General features: G+C 35.9%; 1 protein-coding gene across 1 annotated transcript in view; it reads left to right on the top strand.

The window, feature by feature from the left end:
• The window catches only part of SUGCT (succinyl-CoA:glutarate-CoA transferase), a gene marked incomplete at both ends in the record, with an annotated part of 332,869 nt that overhangs the window by 37,292 nt on the left and 267,773 nt on the right, over positions 1 to 27,804 (top strand). The window contains 3 exons of the mRNA XM_082310601.1: positions 3,816 to 3,907; positions 11,139 to 11,282; positions 26,514 to 26,609. Coding sequence (XP_082166727.1) covers positions 3,816 to 3,907; positions 11,139 to 11,282; positions 26,514 to 26,609 — 332 coding nt within the window. The remainder of the gene's footprint in view (positions 1 to 3,815; positions 3,908 to 11,138; positions 11,283 to 26,513; positions 26,610 to 27,804) is intronic.

Here is a 27,804-nt window from a genome sequence, read left to right as displayed (position 1 = left end):
TGTGTGTTATAACCGGTTTCATTGTGGAACTGATGTATATTTTGCAGTAGAACAAAACAGCTCATACTGCAACAATTTTGAAATCTAGGTATGTGAGGGTGTGGCAGGTATCAAAATAAGTTGTGCCTTTCTAGTGCAAGGTGTAGAGTAGGGATTTTGGGATTCGAATAGGGATTTAGGGAGGGTGTAACTTCTGTTCTTTCCAGATTCCATTTTATGGAAATCTAAAGCTTTACATGAGATTAGGTGGCTATGCAGCTCCCTCTCCAGCTAAAATGATTTAGAAAACTCTCATTTTTATTAAATAAATTTTTAAATTCTTTTGTCTCTCCTCTGAAATATAGTCCCCAAAATAAAAATATATTCACTGGACTTAAGGGACTAAAATACACTTTCTACTGGTAGAAAGAGACTATTTAAATATTGACTGTAGCCTAAGGAGGTAAATTCCACTAGAGGGCAGTTCAGAGCAAGAGTGTCATCAGTTGCCTTGTTTCATCTTCAGAGACCATCGCTGTAAAGTCTATTCTTTCTGTGTTCAACAGGGATTATCTTTTTAGCTTAAAGTATTTTCTGTTGTATCTAAACTTGATAAGCCACTAACTACATTATACTAAACAGGAACCTATATTTAGGGTTAAGCGTGTGTAATTGCAAATCTGTGCTTTTGCATGCTGAATTCAAGTGTGAGAGAATGCAGGGTATTTGGATAAATGTAAACTTCGGGTGGCATTTTTATATCTTTAAGAAGTTGTTTTATATATTTATGTATAGGTATACACACACACATATATATATATACACACATATGGATATATGTGTATATATATGTATGTGTATGTATTACAGTTATGGTGAGCTCTGTGCACCAGGCTGAAAACTTTCCGAATGTAATTTTGTGTTCTCCTTCAAAATTTTTGTATTTGTCTTCATAGTTATTTCTAAAACATCTGCACTGGGTTGCTCCATTGACCTGTGTAGTTTACTAGAATAATAATATTCAGCCTTTGATTTTTGTCTGCATAATGAGGTCTTTCATTTTTAGAAATAGCTATTTGTCACTTAACTCTTACAGTTAGATGGCTACCTCTTCTTCCAGGCATTTTATATGTCCATAGTTCCTGGAGGCAAACAATTTCCAATGACAGCAGATTTTGTCCCCACACTAGCTTTGTCAATTCAGATCAAAAGCAGAATTATGTATTTTTTTTTAATCTATTGTGACCTGTGAAAATGAATTCAACGCTCCTTAGAACATCTAATTTTAACCAGAAATCCATTAAATAATTTTTATTTTGAAACCAGGCTGTTATAATGTGTGAAAAGGACTTAAACACCCCTAGAAAAATGCATGACTTGTTGCCTGTCACCTTTCCTGAATATAGTGTTTGAGGGATGGGTGTTTGTCCTTACCAGAAGAGCATTGCAAAGCATTTTATAGTTGTTCTGCCTACATACTAAATGCTTAATTTTCAGATGTTTTCTGTTTATGAAAACATTTGTGTGAGCAGATGTGTTGATGTCTTTTCTTTGTTAATAATTGAGGCCAGTACATAATTTCTCACTTACTTCAATATGCTTTTCGCTATTCAATTAAAGTTGTTTTGAGTATTTTTTTTAATTGAGCAAGATTTTGTTTTTGAAGTGGCCCCACACATTTAAATGGTTTTAATGCTACAGTTTATTCCAATGAGATAATAGTGTATGCCTAGTGAGAGCCCTTCAGAGCATTTTTGGGTGGATCTACTGTATTTTCTTTGCTAGTCCTGTTATGTTTGAAAATGAAGAGACTGTTTTCTGTAAACTTAAGTGTGTAAATATGAAAGGAAATGTCACCAGTTGCTCTTTAGGGTCTCACAGTCAGCTGTTGTTAGAGACATGATTTCAAATAAAACTGGGTAAACTGGTAGGTTTTTTTCTTCTCTCTTGGGAGTAGTGAAGTCAATAAGATATAGGTTTGACCATAAGAAAAGTGTTGAATCCTTTCTCCCGAAATGTTTGTTTTGAGGCTACATTGACAGAGAAAGTGTGCTGGCTGTAGTATCCTGATATTCCCCGTGATACTAAGTGTAGAAGTTGAGTTCCTCCTCAGCTTCGCAAAATGTGGATCTGATGTCTGCAGAAAAATATCAGGTAATTAAGACAGTTTGTGGTATAATGGAGAAATCGGTATGGCTAGTGGATATTGTTTTGCTTGCTATGATTTACTAAATATTAATTAGAGTAACAGTGCTTTAACTCCAGTTTGAAGTGATCATTATTATCTTGCACTGTACATTAGAAATCACTTATGAATTTTGTACATAACAGCATTGGTCCAAGTGGAGGAGCTGAAGATTACCCTAATGAGTAATGATTTTTTAATTGTGTGCTGTAATCAGTAAAACCCATGTTTACACAGTCGTGTCTACCAAACAGACTGTCTGTATATGGAGAAGGTTATTCCAGGAGAATAATGAAAAGGAATTTAGGAGATTCAGGAAGTTTTTATCTTGCAGTATATGTTGATATATTTTTATTTTAATACTGTCCTCATAGCTCAGAGTAGTATGGAAACATTGCCTTGAAAGTGCCAGCCAAACTAGGAATCTTGTCTGTGACATGTCTCCTAACTGTTTGCTCCTGGAATTAAGGGATTTCTTCCAGACATACCTGAAAAGGGAAAAGAAAGTATGAGAATAGCTTTTGAATTTGCTACCTCTTTGAGGAGGAGGAGAGACTCTTAAATCTGATTCTTAAGGGCTCTGATGGTTTCTATTAGTTCTGATAATAGCAATCAAATGTATTGCTCCTTCCCTGTTGACTTCTCCCGTCTGTGTTGGTGGTCACTGGTTCCATAAAAGAAAACCAGTCTTGGCTCTTTGACCACTTATGGTCATTACATTGTACAGGCCTGGTACATTAACTGCCTGCAATTTCAGCCCTAAATTATTAGGTTATACTGTGATTGACAGGCAGTAATCTCTGGCAGGGGAATAGGATTGATATCTGGATTTGTAACCCCTTCAGTTGATCCTACAAGACCTCCTCAACTGGAAGATTTTGTGGTGGTTGTTGGAAGGACATGATGAGTTAAAGCAGAGAAAAGCAAGAGAGCATCCTTCTGGCTACAGCTGTTAATTCTAAGCTAGTTCTATAGCTGAACAAAACTGTATTTATGTAGTTCCATAGAAGTTTTTTGTATTTTGCATTTCATTGTTGCTAACTGTTGGCAAACAGATTGTGTGTAGTTGCTAAACTACCAAGGCCAGCCTTGCCCTCTGTTGTAAACAGTGTTTTATTTTGAAGGTAGCTCTGCTTAGATGTGGAATAAAATAAGAGAAGTAAGGGGGGAGCAATTCATGTGTCTAAACCATAGTGTCATGATTTTAGTATTGTTTGTGGTATTCAAGATATCTTTATGGCAGAGTGGGGGTATAACCCAGGCAGCATGGGCCCTGCTGGACAGCAGTTGGAGGCCTGCAGAGATAGCGCAGAGCCTCTGAAATGATGTCTGAACCCCACCTCAGGTGACCCGGCAAGTTAAAAAAGGAATTCTATCCAAAGTGAATGAAACATAGCAGGGCCAGGAATCTGTCTAGAATTAAGATCAAACACATCATCAACCTGCACAGGGTAAATCCAACCATCTACTCTTAAAAATGTGCAGGAATAAATAGAATACAATTGCATTCATTGGTTGTACAATCTGGACAACTTGTGAACGAAAGCTGATGAGAAATACTAGTTGGTTCCTTTTTGTACTAAAATAGTAATACATGTTTACGTTGTACTTGCCCTTGATTGAATTACTATTTGTTCTCTTTCTGTTCTAGGTTATGGTCAGACTGGTCCAATGGTTCAGAGAGGTGGATATGACTCCATTGCAGCTGCTGTTTCTGGTCTCATGCATATCACAGGGCACGAGGTATGGTGCTCAACTTATAAATTTAATAGAATCTTTGTGCCATATACTAAAACTTGATGCTGCATGGAGCAAGTTAGCCTACGCTAACACATCTGTTACGCATGCCCTCTTGAGTCCAACATGAGGTCTTATCTCTGGGAATCTAAGAAAATAATAGTGCTTATGTACTTCAGGTATCTCACTCCAGGCTTGCAAAGCCAATGCCTGAGAAACAGAAAATGAAAGAAAAACGGTATCCTGAATCTCCAGTAAATAAACTGACAATTTATGCTAACCTGTTAATGGCCACTTCTAGTCACTTCAAGAGTGGTAATAGAAACATTGTTGACACCTGGATGATGGAACCATACATGTGTGGGAAGTTTCACCCATGCTTTGATATTGATATTCTCTCTTTAAAAGAGGGAATTGTGAAGCCATCCAACTCTGACAAACTGTCTTTTCGATCATCCTGCCTGAAAATAAGCAGAGAGATGTCATTAGTGGTTCTGGAAAAGCTTTATGTGCTGTTATTCCCACTGATATCCAAGATCTTTGGTAGCTGCAGTAGTGCAGGAAGCATTACAGAGGGAGTTTACTATCTGGATTCCAGGGATACATAGAATGTGTGTCTTCATTTCAGAAAAATGCTGGTCATAGGCGTTTACTTCAGCTGTCTTGAATCACCTACAGATGCAGGGAATGTGGTCTCCAAATGTCACTTCTCAAGTGAGATAGTGATACTAGTCTGTTCTATGGATCATAAACACTAGAGAGTTTTCTGTGGTGCTGCTCCTGATACTCTGGAAGCAGTAGTGCAGATCTTTAGAGTATGACACTGGCATGCCCTAGATAAACAAGGAGTTCACCAGGTTTCTGTATTTAGTGTCAGATATTCATGTTTGAGTAGGTTGTTGAAAGCTAACCATGCATGATCTGGATATAACTCTACTGTAGGATTGATATTCTGCCGATAGATTTGTTTTCTGCTGGGAACAATGGGAAACATCATAACTCTGTGCTTGTGGCAATTATTGTTACCAGAGTCCTCCTTTCTATTAAAAAAAAAAAAATGCCAACAACAACAAAAATCCCAAACAAACAAACAGTCAAGCATTGTTTGACTGAGGAAACTGAAACATCCTGTGCCTAGTGTCCTGAGACTGTCTGCCCACTGCTACCATGTTAATGGTACGTACCCGTAGGATGTCCATCTTGGAACACGAGAAGACATGAAGTTGAGTGCAGTCCTTACAGGTACTTCTCTTCAAATGTATAATGCACATATAACTAAGCAATGACTGATCACAGTAACTGTAGTGTAAGTAACTTTTACATTCTGACCTTGGTGTCAGCAGAGTGAAGGTTAGTACTTCCAATACAATGCCAGAAACTTTTTGCACACTTCAAAGTATACCAAACAAAATTAAATGGGAGTACAAACTGTTAGAAAGGGGGCAAATATTGTTAGTACTACATGAATAAAGGACAGTATGTTGAAAAATTGAAGAAAAAAAAAAAAACCACCTCTTGTAAAGCCTTTCAATATATGAGTGACAGAAAATACAAGCATTATACCGAATAATTGCATGTAAGTTTTGTATTATGAGAGTAATAGTCCTCAGTGGCCATTATGAAGATGGATTTTATTAAAAGATTGCGTTATTAAAAGATCTACGCTGGAAATCCAGATGTTCGCATCACCTCACCAGGACTTGAGGCAATATAATCATAGGAATAATTTAATCATTGTTAGTAACAGTTCTGTCTATTCACTGGGGGCTTTTAACAATTTATTCAACCTTAGTCATTCTCTTGCACGGTTAAAATAAACATGCTAAAACTTGCTGCTTTTCTTTTTTTTAGTTGAAGTTGGTCATATGTTATTTCATCAGTTTCTCAAAACCATTTTCTGATGTATAGAGGGACAGTTTTGTTTCAAAGAATTGAGTAGTCAATGACTCCAGAGAAGCAAATGTGCCTTTTGTTGTTGTAGTGAAAATTTAACTCAAGTGGCTTTAAAATCATATTGTATGCTTGTTTGAAAGCTACTTTAAAATAACAATGTATTTATTAATAGTAAAATCTTCCATGTTCTACATTTACGTTCATGTGACTGGGTTGTGTTTAAAATTCCACAAGACTAGCTCTGAAAGAAGTAGAAAACCTTGTTTCAGTCGGCATGTAGAAAAGCAGCCAAAGTAAAGAAGAAAAAAGAATCTTACTGACTTTTTTAATGCTGTTTTTCTTTATTAAACCTTGAATTATTTGTTGACCAGATAACATGGAATTCGTATACTAAAAGTAACATGATCATTTGAAGCATACCCTAGTAAACTAGAGTATGATTTTTTTTTTCTTAAATAAAATTGAAAATGCCAGTCTTTGAACTGGGAAAAAAAAAAAAAGAAAAGTTATAACAGATGATGTTGGTTTTGTATTGCATTGCGGTAGCTATAGATAATCAGCATAACAACATCAGTATAACAGTGCTCTGTGGAAAATTCCCTTCAGTAAACAAGCCATTGAATGTGCCTGCAGGATGGTCTTAGAGGTATCAGCTGATGCAGTAGACAATTACAATGAATTCGAGCAGCAGCAACAAAACATCTGCATACAACACTGAGGTGCTTAATTTTGAGGTGTGTTAATACATATTTACAACTCCTCACAAAGCATTTTAATAATAGGCTACTAAAATTATGTCTTGTATCTGATATTTTTAAAAATGGATAGCGCTAATAGTAATATATATATTCCATTTTGGCTTAGTGAAATTTCGTGTTGTGAATTTTAGTTTGTTCCAACCATCTGGCTACTGATTTAATGTCTCAGAAAGCAGTTTACTGTTGCAGATCACATAACTTTATTGGCTACTGAGGCCATGCCTCCAGTCAGCAAAGTCATAATATTAAGCCATGAAATCAATATATTACCAGCACAGGATTTTGAGTGAAACTTCAACCTTCATTAAGTCTGTCACATATGTAACATTCAGCTTCTTCAATACTTCATATTTCATGTAACACTATAATTTTTGAGGCACTAAAGAGATCACAGTGGAAGAGATGGAAGTTTCTGACTAAAATGTATTTTATCCAAGTTATCTTTTTATTAAGGAGATAAAGTTAGTGTAACACAAATGTGGAATGCACTAAAGATACACAATAATATTACATTTGGCACACAGTATAAACCTCTTGAAAGGGAGACAAGATCATGTGCTTTATATGTCTGATTTTTAAGATCTGAGAGAAGATTCCTGTGTAAAGACATTATGAGAGGCTTGCTTTTCTTTTTTGGCTAGGAAATAGTTGTTTCTGAAATGACTTAATGCTGATTACTTTGAAATGCTTCTGAGCAAAGTTCTGAACCTTGAAATCAAGCTATAACTTCTGCCGTATTGCAAAGTTACAGGCACAAACAACTGCATTTGTGCTAGTGTTGTTTTTGATGATTGTACAAAACTAAACACAGTGTACAGTAGAATGCTACCTTTAAACCATGTTTTCATGTGCAGAAACCTACATGGAATTCAAGTTTACACATGTACTTGATTACCTCTGTATTAGAAATGTATGACATCTGTGAAATTTGAAATTCTAGTGTGTTTATGAAAATTTACAAGCAGTAGTGGGGAATCTGTTTTGTGTAAATCTGTACCACAAACCCATTTTGAATGAAAGTAGTTGCTTCAGGCCACATTCAGTTTTTCTTTACATAAATTAAAATACACTAAAAGGAAAAAGTTTACACTGACACTTTTATTGTCCTGGACGACATAATTTATAGATTTTTTTTTTCCTGGTTGAACACCACATTCGAGTTTCATATTTGATGAACAGAAAGCTTTTACTTAATATATTCAGATACATCAGTGCCAGATGAATATCCCTTTGATGAAAATTTCTATGACTCATTAAGGCAATAACTTGAAATTAATTAAATAAAAACCAATTTGGATACAAATCCCCTTCCATCTCCAAGTGGATTATTACATGTAATTTTCAATATTCAGGGTATCTTTATGGTGGTACATTCCTTCTTGCTGAAGCAACATTTTTGTTTTACTGAACGCAAGATGACAAGACATGATTGGGATCTACAGTACCAGAGGGGCCATTCTTCAGCTTAAAACCAAACAAACTGCAACAAATAGTACATATGGTGTATAGCTCAGAGCTGTTGAAAAATACAGCCATTGCTGATTCATATGAGCTTCAGCAGCTATTTTCTATCTGTAAAGGCTACTGGGCTTAAATGCTTTTGTTAAGCATGTCATTTCAGAACAATTTCCATTTTTAATGGATCATTTTTATATTATTGATGTAAATTTGGGGAGAGAAATTATGTCAAAGGGCAAAAAAAAGACTCGGGAAGCTTCCAAAATGTGCTGTGGCTATCTGTGAGCCAGAATGTTTTGACAAATTGTAAGGAATTTAGCAAACAGCAAAAATTAGGATTAAACATGTAAACTGGTGGTAAGATTGAGCAATAGCAAAGTTCAGTGACGGAAGAAAAGATCTGTTCTACTGGAGTGAATCTTCATCTTTTCAAATGAGCAAAGGGCACGTCCTGGTGCTGCCCCTGATGAGGGTTCAGCCCAGCCCTTGAGCCTGGACAGCAGCTTTGTTTGCTTAAAGCACTTTCTCCCTGACTGCAGCTGCTACCAGAGCAGTAACATCACTTTTGGCTGGTAGGGGTGATGGTGGTGGTTGTTACTTCTAAAATAATTTGCTTGAATAAAAGCTACTGTATAGATGCTTCCTTTGCTCAGGGATTAGTATAATGTTAGCTACACAAAAATACTGCTGTGCTGCCAGAAGCTCTGTCTAATGGAAGGTATTTCTGTGTGTGTGTAGCTTTATCCTTAATATAAAGCAGCTTCATATCCCTTGTTCTGCAGGACAGAGATGCAAACCTGAATGAATCCATTTCACAGTACTTAGAGCTATGCATCCTGTCACAGAAAGGCTGGTTTATGGCACAGGTGGACATTAGAAGCTGATTAAAGGGTGAAAAATGGCAGCTACTCATGGATCTTGGTAGAAAGACCAAGGAAGAATAGAAATTGTGTGGACTGCTGCAGAATTATAGGTTGTGGAATGTTAGGATGAAGTAGAGCCCACGTGTTAAAAATAACATAGCACTGTAGTGCTAGTAGTTTGCAGGAGCGTTCTGTAAGGGGAAATAGTGAAAGTATTTTTAGAAATAAAGGTGAACTTTTTACTGAGGCAAGGGAAGCGTTTGCTTTAACGTATTAGGTAGTTTAGTACTTGATGAGGGAAGTGCTGGGATTACTTGAAAAGATGAATTCATATGTAACAATCTATTAAAATATTGCTGATTTTTATATCTTCAGAGTCTAGTTTTCTCCATCAAGGGTGAAATTAATGACAGTTTGAAAACAGTGGGAAGTGTTTTCAAACTAAGAATTTTGCTGCACATCTGTTTGCAAAATCTTAAGTCTTTTTGATTTCTTCTCATCCCAGCATCTTGGCTGTAATGAAGAAAGAACAATTTAAAAAACTGAGAACTTGCAGCAGATAATATGGGGGAAATGTTATTTTTTTCATTTGTATTTCACAGTGATAGCTCTGAGGAGCAAAAACCTTCTCATGTGCTAATTAGTTTTCTCAGTAGGCCTATGCGTATAAAAATAAAGAACTTCCTTTTCTGTTTTCCCCCGGAGCTGGGTACAAAGAGAGTGGTAAATGGATGAAACCTTTGAGTCGTCCTTTCTATTGGGAAGCTGAAGTAGCTTAGTGTAGACTGTGGAAGAAGAGAAGGAAGAAATAAGAGATTTTTATGATATGAATAAAATACAGCATTTTCCATCTTACATTGAAAATACTGTACTACAGTCTTTTGTCCCAGAATTGACCTATGAATGCAATTGATAATGCAATATGATATTTTTCTTAAAATAATTTTTACCTTATATATGACTTGATATCAGACTTAAGTAAATCCTGTTGGAGTGCAAAAGAAAAAAAACATGGTGAAGATAAGGTTTTTTTAAAATTTTTTATGTGAAGCCAAGACACTCTTTTTTGTAATTATCACTAAACATAACTCTCTTGCAATCTTAAAGTATGATTACACTTAGCAGTTTAGACATGACTAATTAAAGTAATTCTGTAAATTCAATTTTATTGAATTTATGCCAGGTTAAAGGCATTTATAGGAACTTTGACCAACAGTTATTTATCAATTATACTGATTTTAAGTTGGCTTATGATAGGCTTACTTAGGTGCTGAAACTCTGAAACAGTCTCATTAGCTTTGCGCTGCTATTTGTGGACTGTACTTCAGGGCAAGCAATTGCTGTCAAAATCTGAGCATCAGACCTCAAACTTTTCAGAGTAGAAAATGGGAGAATGTCTCAGAAGAAGCACTTTTAAGCTTCTATGGTAAAAGCCTACCTTGACTGAAATTAGAAGTTCCTTTTGCCATTGATTGCAGAGGGGCTGTATTTCGTGCCCATGATTAGGGAAGTTCTGAAACACATGATGTAAAATGAAGATGCTTCCCTTGATGCCAGAAAAAGGGTTGACATACTGAAAAAGGATATTTGAATCAACAACTTTCCAGTGATTATTGGTCAAAAGGTCAAGGATTTGTGTGTATTTACACGTGTAACGTGCACATGCGTAAGCAAAACAAAGTTGGTTTTGTTTTTTCCCCACTACAAGCCTGGAGTGTGTATACTGGAAAATACAAAACTTGAGATTTGGCTGGGGGAGGGCCAGAAGAGGAGGGAGAAAAAGAGAGTGAGAAGAGCAAAGAGATATGGTTCTGCCTTTCAAACAGACATGCACCCCGGTCAGCATACTGTGGAAATCCTTTAGACCTTTAGCTTCTAGGCATAATGAAGTTCAGTTTTCTCTGGATTCTCTTGTCTCTAACATTATCTCTTCTTTTTGCATTGGTGAGTTGAAGCATTATGTTATTAGGGCAAAAAGTAGCATAATAAATCATTCACAATTTGCAGTCTGCAGCATTGTGAAGTTAGTATTGCGTAGATACTGCAAGAATATCTGGTTTTCAGTGGTAGTTTTTATATTCAGTTCACTCAAAGATACTCTTATTTCTTGCAGTTTGCAATGCAGAAACACACAAACACTTTTTTCAGATGTCTTGTGTAGAATGTACTATAACAAAAAGTAATGTTTTGCCTGTGCTTGGTTTTTTTTTTTTGTTTGTTTGTTTTTTATGTTTTGCTTTGGGGTATTTTTTTCTTTTTCTTCAGGATGGTGAGCCAGTTAGACCAGGAGTAGCCATGACAGATCTTGCTACTGGGCTGTATACATATGGAGCAATTATGGCTGGTTTACTTCAGAGGTATAAGACGGGGAAAGGACTCCACATTGACTGCAATCTCTTGTCATCTCAGGTAGGAGTTTTAAAAAAATTGCTTTTAGTTGTGTAGATGTTTGAACCCAAGAATACCATTTTGACATAAATTAATCAAATTAGTACAACTAATGACAACAACAATAATTACAATAACGGCATTAGTGACAGTTTCCTTATTCTGCCACTCTGGTAGTGACCATTTTATATGACATGGTTGTAGTTACTACTGCATTACATTTGGTTTTCACTTTTTACAGAGGACCTCCATGTTCTTTGAAAACATGGTTTAATCAAGGTTTATAACATCCCTGAGATTGTAAGTAACAGTTGTAGTACATAATTTGAGACAGACAAGCATAAATGATGAAACCACTGTCGGAAGGAAGGCCTTGGGGCTGGGTAATATTACTACCAAAGTGAATGAATGACTTGTGCAAAATCCTCCAGAATAATCAAGTATCACCCGAGTGTCAAAGTAATGTAATCCAGGAGGTCTGCCTTTAGGCTCTGGGAATGAAAGAATAAAGTAAATTTGAAGATGCAGTATTCTCTCTAGGCACATTAAAGAAAAAACTCATCAAAATTGTAAAGACAAAGATGTTTTGATCACGAAAGGTATACCATATACCACGAATAATGAGAACTTTAAATTGGCTTTGAACATTTAAGCACCATTGGTGCAACGATTTCTAAATCACAAAAAGAAAGTGATGTTGGTATGAGCTGCATATGATCAGATGATACGTTGTCTTGCTGATGTAGATACCGGTTGGTAGCAACTGGGTATATGGTGCATAGGAATTTTTGTGTACGTTTAAAATGTACATCAAAACTGTATGCAGTACTAATCAAAGCTACTACAGTGCTCCATTATTTTTGTCTTTATTAAATTTATTTTTCTTTCTATTATACCTGTCAGTACATTTGAGAGACGATGAGAGTGCCCATTGTGCAAAAAGTTGGCCCTGGTGTGAGCAAGGGGTTGGATGAGATGACCTCCAAAGATTCCTTCCCACCTATATCATTATATGATAATAATGATTGAGACTAATGATTGAGGTTGCTCTTGTTTTAATACCTACTGCTTTTGTTTAAATACCTACTGAAATCAGATCTGGAAAGGAGGGGAAGCCCTTGCTTGAATCAACAAAGCATTTTTCACTTGTTTCAGAAATGTTTGTAAGGACTGAACTCTTCATCATACTTATGTATATTTGTAAATCTTGTGTCTGCATTTGAAAAATGTAATAATAAGCAGTTTAGAAAAATATTTTAAATGTATATTAAACTCTTATTAAATATTTTGTATATATATGGAAGTATTTTTTTTGTTGTTTAAGGTATCATAGTGTTTTATGGCAGTTTCTCCTTGATCTTTTTCATTTCTGATTTTATTAACAGGCCTTCTGGTAATTTCTATTAATTTTGAAGTCATTCTGTTGTGTTTTTGATTCCTTGTTCCTCTGTTTTTTGGCTTTTTTAATGGAGAATTCTTGATTATTACTTGATATTTTATAAAATGCTGAAAGTAAGAAGAATTAAAGTTGTGTTGCTGTAACTCTCTTCTATTTTTTTTTTTTTTTTTTTTCTTCCCCCAGCTTACTTTGTCACCTCATTTGTCTTTAGAATCTTTTTCCTTGGTTAGGATAGATTTGGCTATGCACAAAAGTGTTCTCATATTGCAGAATTTCCATCTGAAGTTCCACATCATCCTTTAGGCCACTCACTGGCATACACAAGAAAGGGAGTGAAGACGTTAATGAACAAAGCATGATATGTGGTGTTTGACTTCTATGTGCTTAGCTGAAGAAGTACTAAATGGTGAAAGGACAGTTTAGTGATTTCTTTAACATTAACTCATTCCATGCTTGTTATCAAATTACAGTTATCTAAAAGTTATTAAGAAGTAATTCCATACATGCACACCCTTATTGCAAAATAAGTGTTTTTATTTACTTCAGTGTTGGGTAAATTTAACTGAAATAAGTTGCTATTTTGGAATGGAGTATGGGCATAAGCTGTTATTCAGAAAACAGGTTGGTTGGGTTTTTTTTGTTGGTTTTTTTTTTATAACCCTATTACTTCAGTCCCAATTAACTTTAGGGTGTTGGCCCAAGACTGTAATGAGAACATTTATTAAATGGGAAAAAATATTTATGGATGAGGTGCTGGGGTGCCAAAAATAAACCCATGTGATCAATCCCATTAAAAAATATGTTATAATGAATGAAGAAAAATGTAACTGATGGCTGAGTCTGTCTGAGAACATGTAGTTTTCCTGGTTCATTTTCTTTCTTTTTGCAAACCAAACCTTTGGTTACTTGTAAGTCTTTAATTGTGACTGTACTAAGAAAGAGTAGCACAAATCTAAAAATTAATGTAAAAAAAGAAATTGCTCTTGCAGTACTTCTGGTGTTTTTTTTTAAAGGAAAGTTAGACAATTACTGTGATACGATCAGGTTCCTGAAAGATCCATGCTTTCAAAGGGATTATGGTTTTACATACCAAGCTGAGATACCTAAAGCTAGCTCTTCCTCATGTTTAAAAAGAATGGCCTTTTGAAGTCTGTTATGGATGCTGCCAAAACAATAAGGAAACTGCAGTTGTAGACTTTTAATTTGTTAGGTTCTTGTTGCAGGTGATTAATGGTGGGATCTGGAGGTCAAACAGATGCATCATGATAACTTTTCCTTTAGCGTGAGTTTCACTGGAGTGTAGTAATTTTTAATGAGAAAAAAGGGATCTTTTTTTCTGCGTGTAAAACAAAAGCGTTACTGAACTGTCCTCCTATTAATAGTGTTAAGACAGCAGGGACCTGTATGAAACTTTTGGCTTTTGTTAGTATTTCATCCACTGAGCTAATATAGCAGCATGCTCGCACCTTTTGTCCATCACTTCATCTGAACTGACAATTCTGAAGCTGGCCTATACATATGTCTTCAATGGGCAGTGTTGATGACTATGACTATATCGGAAAGGAAAAAACAAACAAACAGGGATTAAAGCACTTAAATAATTAGAAATCCCTGAAAACTGCTTGATTTATTTTACAGCAAAAAAATCTAGCATGTACGTGTCCATCTATGTCTGTGCTATCACTTTTCTGCATGCCTTATAGAAATGCAAGAGGATTTTAAAATGGGGGGGGGGGGGAAGGGGGCAGGGAGGGCTGGAGTATGCTGTAGATATTAGTTTTCTGCACAGATATGCTAATGACAAAGAGTATTGAACTGAACTCAACTGCCAAAGAAAAAGATCTGAAGGTTTTTAAAGAAATATCCCACTGACTGGCAAGTTTGTTTAGTATTTAGCTGGTCTGTGTAGAACTAAATGATAAGTGAAATCCTGTTCTCTAAAGAAATGTTATTTTTAGAATATCTTAAAAAGACATCTTTCTTTCAAATTCTGTATATCCAACATTTCTGCCCTATAGCTTTATAGCAGCTTATTACTACCAAAGAGGATTTCTTGCCCCACAACAAAACAGAATTCTAGGATTTTATTGATAAGAGAGATACGGTGACCGCTAGGATTTTTATTGAAAAGAGAGATACAGTGACCGCTAGGATGTGGTTTTGCAGTGAGCACTAACTTTCTGTATCTCTCATCTATAAACTTTTAACCGATGTCATACAATTCCTTTGAAATTTTTGACTTTTAGATGATTTACAGTTGTTAGCTCCAGACCTTTCAGCATCTAAATAGTGTCCTTTAGATGATGCTAGTAAATAAGAAGGAAGTGGGTTTTGGATTTGGTTCCAATTATGCAATTGTGCCTTTTCTTCTGTTGTGGCTTAAAAGAAATCTCTTGGAAGTTTTAATATCCTTCCTGTATTTAATTACAACCAGGCTCCAACAAATGCTGTAATAAGTTGGTTTCTCTTGGATTGAAAATCTGTAAGAAGTATTTTACATCTAACATTTCTGCAATTTTGGAGTGTACTTTTTTCCCAGATTCCACAAACAGGATAATGTGGTTAATACTGTTTATATTATATGATTGTTCATCAGACACTTCTGCTTCTGATTACTGTGTTTTAGTTTGTATTTGCCATAGCAAACTCTTAATCTTCGCAAAATTCTGAAATGACCCTAGAAAAACCTAGCAAATTGGTGTAAATTATTTTCTATATTCCACCTTTGTGCTTTAGTTTGGCAGTTAGTTTACTGAGATAATGATGAGGTTTAAAAACTATTAGTTTTTGGTTTTGCATCACTTTTTCCCAAGATGCTTTAAGGCTTATCTGTCTAAGGTGCTTTTAGCGCGCTCTATTCAGGGCTTTCATGTCATGTCTTTTACAAATTACTGAGTATAGGTGAAACTGGTAACAATTACACGCTGCCTGTAGGATATATATGGCATCACAGGATCCCTGAGCAGTACGTTGTGTGAGAAATATCAGTCTTGGAACTCAAATACTGTTCAGGTGTCTTGACTGTATCTTGTTGCTTCTCTGCTTGCTAAGTCAGAGTTGCGAGTTGACTGAATACAGAAAGAAAATCTGCTTTTTTTTAGAGGTCATTGCTGCTGGTGATTTTGGAGGCCGGCTAGGAGGACTGTTTCACAGTTGTCTTGTTTTTGGTATGGTTTGAATAAGCGGTTCTTTTTTGCAAGCTTATAAAGTATCATCTTTGCAAAACATTGTATTCTTAATCTCTGTCATGATCAAAAATTGTGAATGCTCTGTATGGAGACGTTGTCTTTTTCACTGCATAGCTCTGATATGGAAAGATAATAAAATTTGAATTAATGTGAACATTTCTTTAAATATGTACTGTACATTAAACACTTTTCTTGGCTACTATTCTTGATAATTTCCATTGAGGACATCAGTATAACTAAGAACAGAACTCAGCCCTCAGGGTTTTAAGTAGCCAGAATTTTATTGCATAGACCAGAAGACCATACTAACATGACAGTAACTCAGTTTAATATTGGCCTCTGTGGAATGTATGTTGTGATTTCTAATGATTAGTTTGTAAAAAGAAGTTGGTAGATCATACTCCAACTGGATCTTGGATTTATTTAGTGGCTTTCTTCACTCTGTAAACAGAGTACGTACCCAGATTGCAAGGGATTTCTTCTTTAGCTGCTATCTGAAAGTAAATTCTCTACCTTTTTGTCTTTGCTACTATTGTTCTTGTGCTAATGAAACTAAGCCTGAATGTGTTGCAGCTACATTTTCCTGTGTCGAGCTACCTCTGTCATCAATTAGAGAAAGACTAGGAAGGAGAGAGAAAAAATATGCCCCTTTAATACACAGAAAAAATAAAATGGCTATCTGGAGTGGGTAGGGGAGAGTTTGAAGACAAAGGAAGACATTTCTTTTAATGAGGTTATTATTTAGATGACCTTTGAATAAGGGTGTAATTCTGGAAATGGAATCAAGATGTTTGTTGTAATTTATTACCAGCAGATCATATTTCGAGATCATGCTAAGTATTAGGAGAAGAAGGATAACCTGGGTAGTTCCAAAGAAATGGCAATGATTTAAGCAACTATTAGCAGAATAAGTGCTTTTAGTGTACCCCAAAAGCTCACCCCTCCCTCTAAACTCATGGAAGCCTTCAGAAGTCATTCTGTAAATTGGTCAAATTTGGATAGGGCCTTTCAACATCTTATGCGCTATTTCTTTACATAAAAAGCAAGGAAAAGGGCTGTAACTTGATGGAAGAGGTTTCAATTTTATGTCATAGAAAATTTTAAGTTAGCAAAACAACTGATTTCTGTGTGCTGTTGAACCTCTTCAAATCTAATCAACCTTACAAAGTATGTCTTTTTTGGGTATGCTGATGGAGCGCTAGCTAAGGTTTTTAACACTGCTTGGTTTGATTGCCTCAGATAGCTCTGATTGAAATTTCTTTGTAGATTATAATTTATAAAAAGGTGAAGTAAAGGATGATGCTGAAACAAATTTGGACTAATAACTTTTTTTAGTCTGATGGAGTTCTGCTTCCATGACTCTGTCCATGTTTGTATTATTCAGCACTGTGTTGTTTCTGGCTCATCAATTAAACTGCAACTCTTTAGAGTAGTGACATGTGATTAGGCCAGAGGTCATAGTTCATTAGTTATGTATTATATATAGTGAAAGCTACAAGAAAAAAAAGTGTTCAGACCTTGGTTTAGGACTTGAAAAACAGGTATCCATTAAACTCTATCTAAAAGTCAGGGTTCAGTTATTTGTAAAAATGTTTTGCCTTCCTTCTTTGGAATGAATATTTGTAGTACTAGATTTCTCTGATGAAAAAATTATGTAAAGTTATTTTCATTCAAGCTTACTCTGTAATACAACATTTCGGGTTTTTGTGGTATTATTTAAATATTTTTGTAGATTGATTAAAGAAAAACTACTTCAGAGAACTGTGTACAGATTTGTTGTCGCTATTCAAAATGCATTATCAGTCAGAGGTGCCATATTTTGACTCCAGACTCATTGGTAGTACTAACCTATTTATTTCTCAAATCAAATAGAACTTTGGACCATGTTTCTCTGACTCGTGTGCTGTTTAACAGCTCAGTAGATGAACCACATCCGCATTGCGGACAGCATTAAAGTGCTCAAAAAAAGCATTGTGGATGACGGAATGGTGGGTGTTCATTAACGCTGCAGAGGCACAGAAATACAATCTTGTGCATTGTAAAACATCCTATTTCATTCAGTTGCAATGGATTTTTCAGTGTTACAAGTAATGCCAGTGTTCTGCTGAGATAATACTGTTATGACCAGAGGAGATTTGCATGTTTCTCACCCAACCAAACAGACATGGCTCGGTTCTGTACCTGCCTCCCTACGTATCAAATGAAAAATCTAAAAATCTACCTGCTTGCCCTGCTGCAGCCCAAGCTGTTGAAATTACTGCTATTTTTGTGGAGGGACAATTCTTCACAGATAAGATGAAAATGATGTTGTCAGGAGCAGACAAACACACGTCTTCTGTGCAAGTATTAATGATAAATATGGAGACAAAAAGATGAGTGCTGTAAATGGTTAGGTGTACGCATACTTTCATTGTAAAAGGCACTATTTCTAATCATAAGATCAAAAGTGAAAAGTGCCTTAATACAGCTTTTTTTCGATGTTGGCAGCTTTCCATGGAAAAGCATCCTTATTACCGATTAAATAAAACAATAGAATCCTTGATGAGGTGTATGTAGCATCCAAATTGGAGCCTCTGGATGCTATCGTATTACAAATAATGAGAGAAATTTCTATAGTTATTCTGAGGCGTGTCCTCACAGGTAAATAATTTTTATATGAGCAAAATCTGTTTGCTGGATATTTTGTATGCTTTGCTCTTTTCATTCTCAGCTGTCAAATATAGCTAGTGTTTTTAAACTCAAACTGTTCTGTGTTTTGCAAGTATGCTTACAGGTCTTTGCATGAAGAGAAGCCACTCCGAGAGCTTGATCTGTGCTATTTTCTAAGCAATCAATGAAATAAACCAGGCATCATTACATAGAATTAAAAAACAGATAAGTTGTAATTCATATTAAATGCATAGGTTCTTGGTGGGAAAGGCTATAATTAAGGAATAATACAAGAAAATGTTATAGTATTAAAAAAAAAACTGTATAAAATGTAGCAGAAGAAACTTTTTGTAAGTTGAATGTTGCCTGGACTTAGTAAAGCTGTGTGAAAATAGTGTGTAATGCATTTAATATTTCAGTGGATATATATTCTTTCTTCAGAGAAGATGGAGACTTGAAGAAATGATTGTAGAAGTGTCATTTATAGTTAAGGTTGTCTGATATGTCTGTTATCAGAGTCTGATTTTAATTTTTATAACTTTGCCAAAGTTTTAACTGTTTTGGCTGAATGTTCCACGTCATGGAACTGCCAAAAAGTGATTTGCTTTCAAAGTTACTATTAAAATGATTCATCTGTTTCCAGGAACAAGTTATGGGAAAATACGTTGACGGGCTTTGTGTTTGGTTTTTTTTTTTTTCCCCTTCTCCTGAGAAACTCAGTGCCTTCATTCTTTGGAGTGGAAACTTGAAATCTGGCAGATGAATCACCCTTGTTTCAGGGAAGTGTCTTTTGAAAGGAGCTCAGGGTGGCAGAAGGTGCAACATGTATGACATATGATGTCCATAAAGGCTGGTAGGGACTCTCTAGCAGATTCAGTGCAGTGTTTGGGCTGTGTATTCCCAAATAAGTTAAAAGTAAATATTCAATAAGTACCTACTAATTAAATGAGTCAGAAGTTTGATAGAAAAATAGTATAGGATCATACGATTAAGGTTTGTATATAAATGCACCAAGATCTTGCACAGAGTGTACAGACTAACTTTGGAGTTCTTGGTATTTTTTTTTAACCTGAATATTCTCTTTAGTAGTTTTTTTAAATGACGGATTCCTTAGAGCAGTTCCTGTTTTGTTATGAAGCTGAAACAGGAATTTTTCAGTGGTTGAAGTAATATGTTTTTTTACACTTTCAGAAAAAAACTAGTATTTTATTTTAATGAAGGAAATGTAATTTATTCTTCTTTTTAAAATGTTGCTTTCTTCAACCGGAGCTCATTGAAAAGAAATTTTTTTTTCTCTTTCATGCCAGTGCTGTCCAATAGATTCTATGGTCAGGATTTTTATTTCTGATCCTTCACCTAAAGTTCATCTGAGTGTGTAGGTTTGTTGTTTTGTTTTTTCAAAGTGGAGACTAAGGAGAGATAAGAGTCTAACATGTGCCTTTTCTTGAAACTGTGTGCTGAATTATATATATTTCAAATTTCAAGTCTTATATCTGTTAGTTGCATCAATCTTTGCTGTTGTTAATACTAATTGAATCTTAATCAGGAGATGATGTGCATGCTGTGGGACACAGAAGTGTTCGTTCTGGTCTTTTATAAGCTCTAAATAGCTCATTTAAAAAAACAATTTGTAGACCAGTTCTTTTTGTTGTTGCATTTCACTGAACTCAGCAGTTCTCTGCTGTGCAAATGCCTTGTATTTTTGAAGATGCCTCTGTTTCTCTATATTTATGTAGTTTAAACTTTATTTTTTTAATAAAGCAAAAGTTGTTTTCAGCCATCATTTTCACACTAAAAAAGTACCTACATGATTGTGTGCTTTAAACTCTGTTTTGCTCTTTAGTTTTCTTCTCCTCTGAGAATCCATGTTCAAGATAGGGTTTTCAAACACATTACCTTTTGTTTTTCTCATTGCGTGTATTTTTTTTGTTGTTTCTAGTGCCTTAAGCACCTCCTAGCACATCATTTCTGTGACTCTGTGATTTGCTGTGTGCTGTTTGATCAAGTGGCTAACTTTAATCAGCAAGTCTCACAAGCTGCATGTGATTAATGGCACAGAGTTAGATACCTGCTTAAGTGTCTGGTTGGAAGGCCCTAAAGCAGGACTTAATACGAGACCTGTTCTAAAATTGTAGTTATTTGTCACTAAGGATTTGATTTTATCTTTACAAGGTTGTATTTGTGGCTGGGATTATACCATTTGCTGGTGCTTCAATGCCAGGAGTTTTCTTTTGTGAAGGGTGAATTCGTGATCACTTCCTGGAGGTTCATGTTAAAAGAAATCAGTGTCACTGGGAAGAAAACACTTTTTACCCAGAGCACAGTGTTCATAATGTGACCACAGACATTTTCTAAAGGGGGTGTAGACTCTTTAGTAGTATGCCTTGGCCTAGGTGATAGTAGCCTTGCTTTTCTGATTAGCTTTTGCAGACCTCTTCAAAGCCATTCATGGAATTCACAGGTCTGCAAAGCACTGGTTGAAAGCAGCTACAGTATTACTGGCCCTTGAAGGGGTGGGGAAAAAACTATGTGGAGAGGGATTATGGGAAAACAGTTGTGAATTCAGGAGAAGGTCAGACCTGCTGCCTTGCACAGATGTAGGGACACCACTGATGAATTTGTAAAATCTTGCTCCTTTGTGGGCTGTGGCTTTGCTGTGTACTTGCAGGTGGGGCTGTCTGCCTGGCCTATGGGTGTATGGCACTCTTGAGCTGATTTTTAGCTCCTGGCAGAGCTCTCAACTCCAGGCTAAATGGGAGGCCCTTACGTGCCCAGACATAAGGTGATTTTCGTTGATAGCTCCTGGGAAGGCTGTGGCTTCCTGCGGGGCCCCTGTGGAATGGGCTGCCTTCAGTTGTGGCAGCTTTCCTGCCTCTGTGCAAGGCAGTGGTTCTTGCTGCCCAGTTCATTCTTGCAGGAGTTCGAAACACAGTTGCCTGCCTAAAAGCTGGTAGAACAGCACCGTTCGTTGTGGCGCGATGCCGTGTTTTGAACCACTTGGGTCAATGCTTAAGATGGAACAGAAAACGTGTGCACTGTCTATGGCAGCATGGAGGCGATTGCAGACAGCTAAGAACTTATTTCTACTCTCATTAAGCTTTGGGGATTTTCTTGGTAGAGATAGAGGGGTTTGGTTTTTTTTTTTAAATGAAAAAAAGCCCAAACACTCAAGAAGCAATAGCCGAGGGTCGCACCATGCACAAGTCCATGGAAGCAGCTTCAATACAAATATACAAATGAGAACAGTGACAGGGGTAAGTGCAAAAGCAAGATTAATCAAACTTGAATGTTGATTTATTAATGTCAAACTATTATTACAACGTGGAAAGGGGAAAACGTGTAGAACAGTAAAATTGGTCATTAGGTAAATACCAGCATAGGATCAGTGATTTTTGAGAGCTTTGCTAGTGTACACCAGATGAGGATTGTGGTCTTATGTTCAAATTTTTCTCATGTAAAGATCTTTTTTCCATGTCACCAGAAGTATGGAAAAGTTGTAAGTGGAAGATTGTTGGCCTTTGCACAGCAGAAGGCACTGAAATTTTCCAGGATGATTTTTTTTCTACAAAGTTATTAATATTTGGGTTACTAGTTCAGTAGTATAGTGTAAAATAAGTTATCTGTGCTGCTGCAAAACGCCTGTGTCTCAAAGTTCCTAAAAGACAGTCTACATGCCTACTTTAAGAAAAAGTATACAAAAAATGAGAAAAAAAAAATTAAGTTGGCTAAGAGTTAAAGCCTTGTTAAGATACGTGGCAGGAAAGTGGACACAAAATTGGAGGGAGAAGAAAGTAAAGAATACAATTAAAATGTTATTTTCTCCTCTTTCCAGGTACCTGTCTTCTTTTGTTATTCATATACATTTGTTGAACTTGCATGTAAATGATTGACTCAGTGAACTCAATGTAATAAATTGTTTGATGTGCTATCTTGAAAAAAATCTTTTGAAATTCTGTCTCTTCTTTTTGTCTGCTCACCTTGTGGCTTTTAATATCTTGTTTCCCATCTGTCTGATTCCATCATAAGCTGAGCATAACTTTTCAGACCTTAATGCAGCTCTTTTTTTGTTCTGGTTTAAGTAAGTATGTAACGCAAATATGCGATTTGGCCGTCAACAGTAATATCAGAAAGGAATGTTGAAGTGTGTGTTCCCTTTATTGATGTGAAATAAAGAAATACTTATCTGTAGATATTTGATAATACACATTTACAGTGCATAGATATGTCTCTGCAAGCAAATGAATACAGAGATGTCTGTATCATTGTATTACATCTGCTTTAATGTTACAAGTCCAAAGGTTACTTTTAAGGATTAGTTCTTAATTAAAGGAGAAAAGAAATGGGTCTATAAGGTTTCAGGAAAGCAGTTTTAAGTATAGATTTAAAAATACTTAACTGAATATGTAATACAGATGTACCCAAACTTCATTTTGAGACATTGATTGTACTATAGATAGTCCTACTGCAAAAAATGTCTCTAGCAGTGAAGTCCTAACTGAGTTTTGAATTACAGGGGAATTTGGAGAAATAGACTTATTTGTTAAAAACACTTTTTTAGGGGATATAATGTCCATAGAAATGTTCATTTGGAATATCTTTTTTTATGCTTATAGTTCAGCAGTTTGCTTAACAACTGTAAGGTATAGGTAGATAAATTCTTTGTGTTCTTTATTAAGGACATAGAATCGTAGAATGGCTTGGGCTGGAAGGGACCTTAAAGATCATCTAACTCCAGCCCCCCTGCCATGGGCAGGGAGGCCACCCACTCGACCAGGTTGCTCAGGGCCCTGTCCAGCCTGGCCTTGAACACTGCCAGGGACGAGGCATCCACAACCTCTCTGGACAACCTGTTGCAGTGCCTCACCACCCTCTATACATAAAATGTATATGCTGAAAGATTTTTTTGGATAGTGCCTTTTTAGTGAGTGTATATCTTTGGAGAGACCAGAGAGAATGAACTGAGCCAGGAAGAGAGGAAAGGGAAAAGCACGGTCGTCCTGGGACTGTCTATAACAGTTTCATGGGACAGTAGAAATAGAATCATCTTTTAAGTCTGCTGAATTCATCAGAGAGCTGTTATGAAAGGGGTAAAAGGCCACAGAGCACACTCCAACTAAGTGTCTTTATGCATAAAACACAAAGCACTGAAATATTTACTTTGATGTGGTCAATATAAGTTTATTTGGATGACGATGATACTGCTGCTACAACAACTAATTCTTTTTGGCTGGCTGATTTGACTAGGAACAAGTTCATTGATTTTTTTTTTTTTCTACAAAGTTATAAATTAACACTTGTGTTACTACTTCAGTAGTATAGAGTAAAATAAGTTATCTGTGCTGCTGTAAAACACTTGTGTCTCAAAGTTCCTAAAAGACAGTCTACATGACATGCCTACTTTAAGAAAAAGTAAACAAAGAATACGAAAAAAAAAATTAACTCAGGGAAGGAAGTCAAAGGGAACCAAAAGCCTTTTTCCTTCATGATTTATTCAAAAAACAATAATAAGTAAACCAGCTTCAGCAGGATACATAGGCATATGCATTCAAGCAAGGGATCGGTACCTTGACTGAAATGGAATTGTTCAGATTATGTATCATGTTGAACTGAGGCCTTGATATAGTCTAAGCAACTTCTAGTTCCAAACTTGCTGTCTTTACTAAACTTCTGACTTCCCTGGAGTTTGCTGCCTATAGCTACTGAAACAAGTCTTTGAGCAGAAACTTTAGTGGTGCAATTCCAGCATCTAGCGAGTATTATGTTTTAATTCTTTTTTTTTCCTGTGGTACTGTGAACAAATGCTTTGGAGAAATCAAGATGTGTATGTCTTCCACCATTGAAAGAATTATATTCATCTCATTGAGAAAGCTGAAGCAATTTGCAACACTCTGTTAAATTTTTTTTTTAAGGATAGAAGTTTTCTTGTGAAACTTCTTGTGAAGATTTTTTGTTTATGAAACTCATAGCTCTATTTCTACAGCATAGAATATAAACAAATAAATGGAATGAAATCTTGGCTCCGTTATATTAAAAATCAATATTTTAGGACTTCTGTTTCACTAGGTTTTAATTCACTATGTCCTTCCCAAAGTTAAGTTTGGCATAGCGTTTCCTTCGAGAAGTGTGAAAAGTTAAATGCATGTATCACAGAGGGCATTCTTGTTTCTTTAAAGTAAAAGCCTGTTGTAGTGGATGCATCTTAGCTGCCAGTGAAATTTGTGTGGAATACAGCAGCTGTGTAGTGTTACACACAAATACAGAAGAATATCTAATGATTCATATTTCATCATCATTGCATAGCCATTTGCTATGGTAGAAAAAAATATCAAATTGAAAAATGACAGGAATGATGGGTCCAGGGTATGTGTTGTTAATAAATAACACACTTTTGTGACTCATTAAACTCTCTCTGTAATAACGGTGTGTTTCGTTCTGTGTTGCTGAGGAAAGTTGCAAACCAGAAGAAAAAGTCCTTTCTACATAGTCCCAGATCCATTTGCTTAATTGCTGAGATTTTCCTGGGGACTAAAGGACAGACTAGACATTGTTTAACATTTTAGCTGAATGAAGTGACAGTGGGCTATAGTAAGCTGCAGCTGAAATCCGACTACAAAGTGTTTTCTATCAGTACTCAGGAATAAGACATTGTATTTGTAGTTAGTATATATGGATATAGTTTTTGGCAGCAATTAAATTCCTATTTTCTGTATATTTTCCTAGGTTTTCTGCTGAGCTAAATCACTGTATCCATGATTTAGTTAAATATTTGCTTTAAATGTGGGTGATAAATTCACATTGCCTTTTCAGCATATATGGAGAAAGGAGAAGAAAATGAAATGGCATTCTTTTTCTAGATATTATGATATAATTCACATATTGGAATGTGAATGGTGGACTCTGAATTAATTACTGCATGTTTTGATGTAGATTAGACTGATTAGTAGGTACAGAATACTGTAAACACTGGATCATCATAGCAAATTTCTTCCATCTAGGGGAGAAATATGAAGAAAATAATATTTCTTGAAAAAAAAGTCATGTGGCCTATTGTTTAGGCAAGCAGTTGCACTTACTGGCGCAACTAGTTAACAAATATATCGTGTCTGGTGAATCAGTGATACCCTTGCATGCTAACTGTAATGTTTTCTTGTGTTACTTGTCTTCAGATATAGTTACACACTGTATTCTCTTGAAGAAATAAGAATAAAGAACCTGCCATTGATTATAAGAGAACCTCTGATTTTCATGCATTACTGCATCACTTTTTTCCTAAGATATATTCGTGCTTACAAAGTATATATTTATCCCCTCAAATTATGGTTACTGAATTAGCGTGCCATATTTTTCACAGAATTAATCTTTTTCCAGTTTTGTCTGTCCGACTAATAACTTGATAAATCTCTCCTTATCTTCTACTGGCAGATGATTTATCAAGGCTTACCACTTAATTAATATTACAGAGCATGTGGGGAGCTGAAGAATTGAGAAGTATTTTCCATAGCTTGGGCATGTAAAATGAGAAGCATAGGAGAAAACAGAAAGATAGTTTTGTAACTGAGAAAAAGTCGTTGTGATTTAAGTATGGGATTGAGGTTCAGGAAATGGTGAGTTCTATCCCACAAATCCATCATGCTTCCCACTAGACTTTGGACAAGATGCTGATTTTTTTTTTTCTTTGCTGCAGCTGACCATTTTGCAAAATATTTAGAGTAATACTGTTTTATCTCTTAAGGTAGTTTAATGCTAGATTTGTCTAGTGTTACTAGTGTTATAGGGCACATATTATTTTTTGAGTTTATTGAGTTGTACTTACACAAGCACTTCCATGATATAGATATAGCCTGAATTTTTTCATATTAAAAAAGTATACATAATATGTAATATATAAAGGACATTTTTGTGACATAAATATTTTAACTTATGTATCTGAAGCACATACAAAGAGACAGAAATCTCAGAGAAGTTGTCAATGAAGTTTCAACTTTCCTGAATACTTTACTTTTTCTCCATTTCCAGGTTGCATGTCTCACTCATATAGCAGCTAATTACCTTAATTGCAAACTTGAAGCAAAACGCTGGGGTACTGCTCATGGGAGTATTGTTCCATATCAGGTAAGCAGAAAGCATTAGTTTTTTTTGCTCTTGGAATTCATAATTTTGTGTATTATGAGATTGAGAACTGACTTACTTTTCCCATGACCTGCTGTAGTCTGTAATGTGTCTGTGTCTAGGTAGGACAAGGTTCTGTTGTTCATTGTCAGTTCTGTGTTTTGCATATTTCTTCATCAGCAGTCGACTAGTAACAGAACACCGAAAAAGATCAAAGGTGTTTGATGAAATTGGATGACTTTAAAGCTAGTGTGATGACTTGATTGGTTTTCACCTAACAGAGAAACTTTTTTTAAGGGTTACCTGACTTCCATACCAGTTAAAATGAAATGTTTTGTCTCTGAATTTTGGTATTATCTTGTGAGTCTACAAGAACAATCTAAATGACCATGAAGATCTGGGAGTTCTATATATTTGTCATTTTTCTATTGATTTTGCTACAAATCGCTGTGGCTCAGTGAGACAACAGGTTGGCAAAAGGAATTAACCAGACCTCAGATCTCCCCAGCGGAATTCTAATGAAGAGTTGAAATTCCTTAAAATAAAACGACCTTCATCATATAAACAAGCACAGGAAAAAAAAAAACAACAAATTGCAAGTTTTATCTTACTTCTGGCTAGTATGGGAAACTCTTCCAGTAAACCAAGAACAAGGGGGGGGGGGAGGGGGGGAATCTAAGTCACCACATCACAAGACTATTTTAGTTAAAAATGTCACCTGGAAATCAAACAGGGCCACATGGAAACTAACTAGCTAGGCAGAGCCTGGATTTCTTAATTTCTTGCCAGAGTCCTTTAAATCCTGAGAGGGACTGTTCCCAGCGTTTGTCTGGGAGAACTGCACCTAAACACCACTCGGTTTCTTTACCATCTCCTTTCTTTTTAGAGAAAGTGAGGGAAAATGGGTGTATTTTCATCTTCCCAGTGGTGAAGGTGGCGGTGATCATAACATTAAAAGATTTGCTGCTTGTAGCCATAGAAACTCTGAAGCAAAAATCTTCCATCGGTACGTGGAACACTATCACTGGGTACTGTCACAGCCAGGCCTCCTCAGGTCTAAAACCAAAATCAGTTGTTTTTGTAAAAGCTATGTGTACTTGAACTAGGAGACTTTTTTCAGTACATGCCACTGCATAGTCAACTGTCTTGTTATGAATTAGCTAGAACAGATTGCAGATTATCTCAGACCGATGGGGAG

Source organism: Platalea leucorodia (genome assembly GCF_965183815.1).
Source record: "Platalea leucorodia genome assembly, chromosome: 1".
NCBI lineage: Eukaryota > Metazoa > Chordata > Aves > Pelecaniformes > Threskiornithidae > Platalea > Platalea leucorodia.
This window is presented reverse-complemented; position numbering and strand designations above follow the sequence as displayed.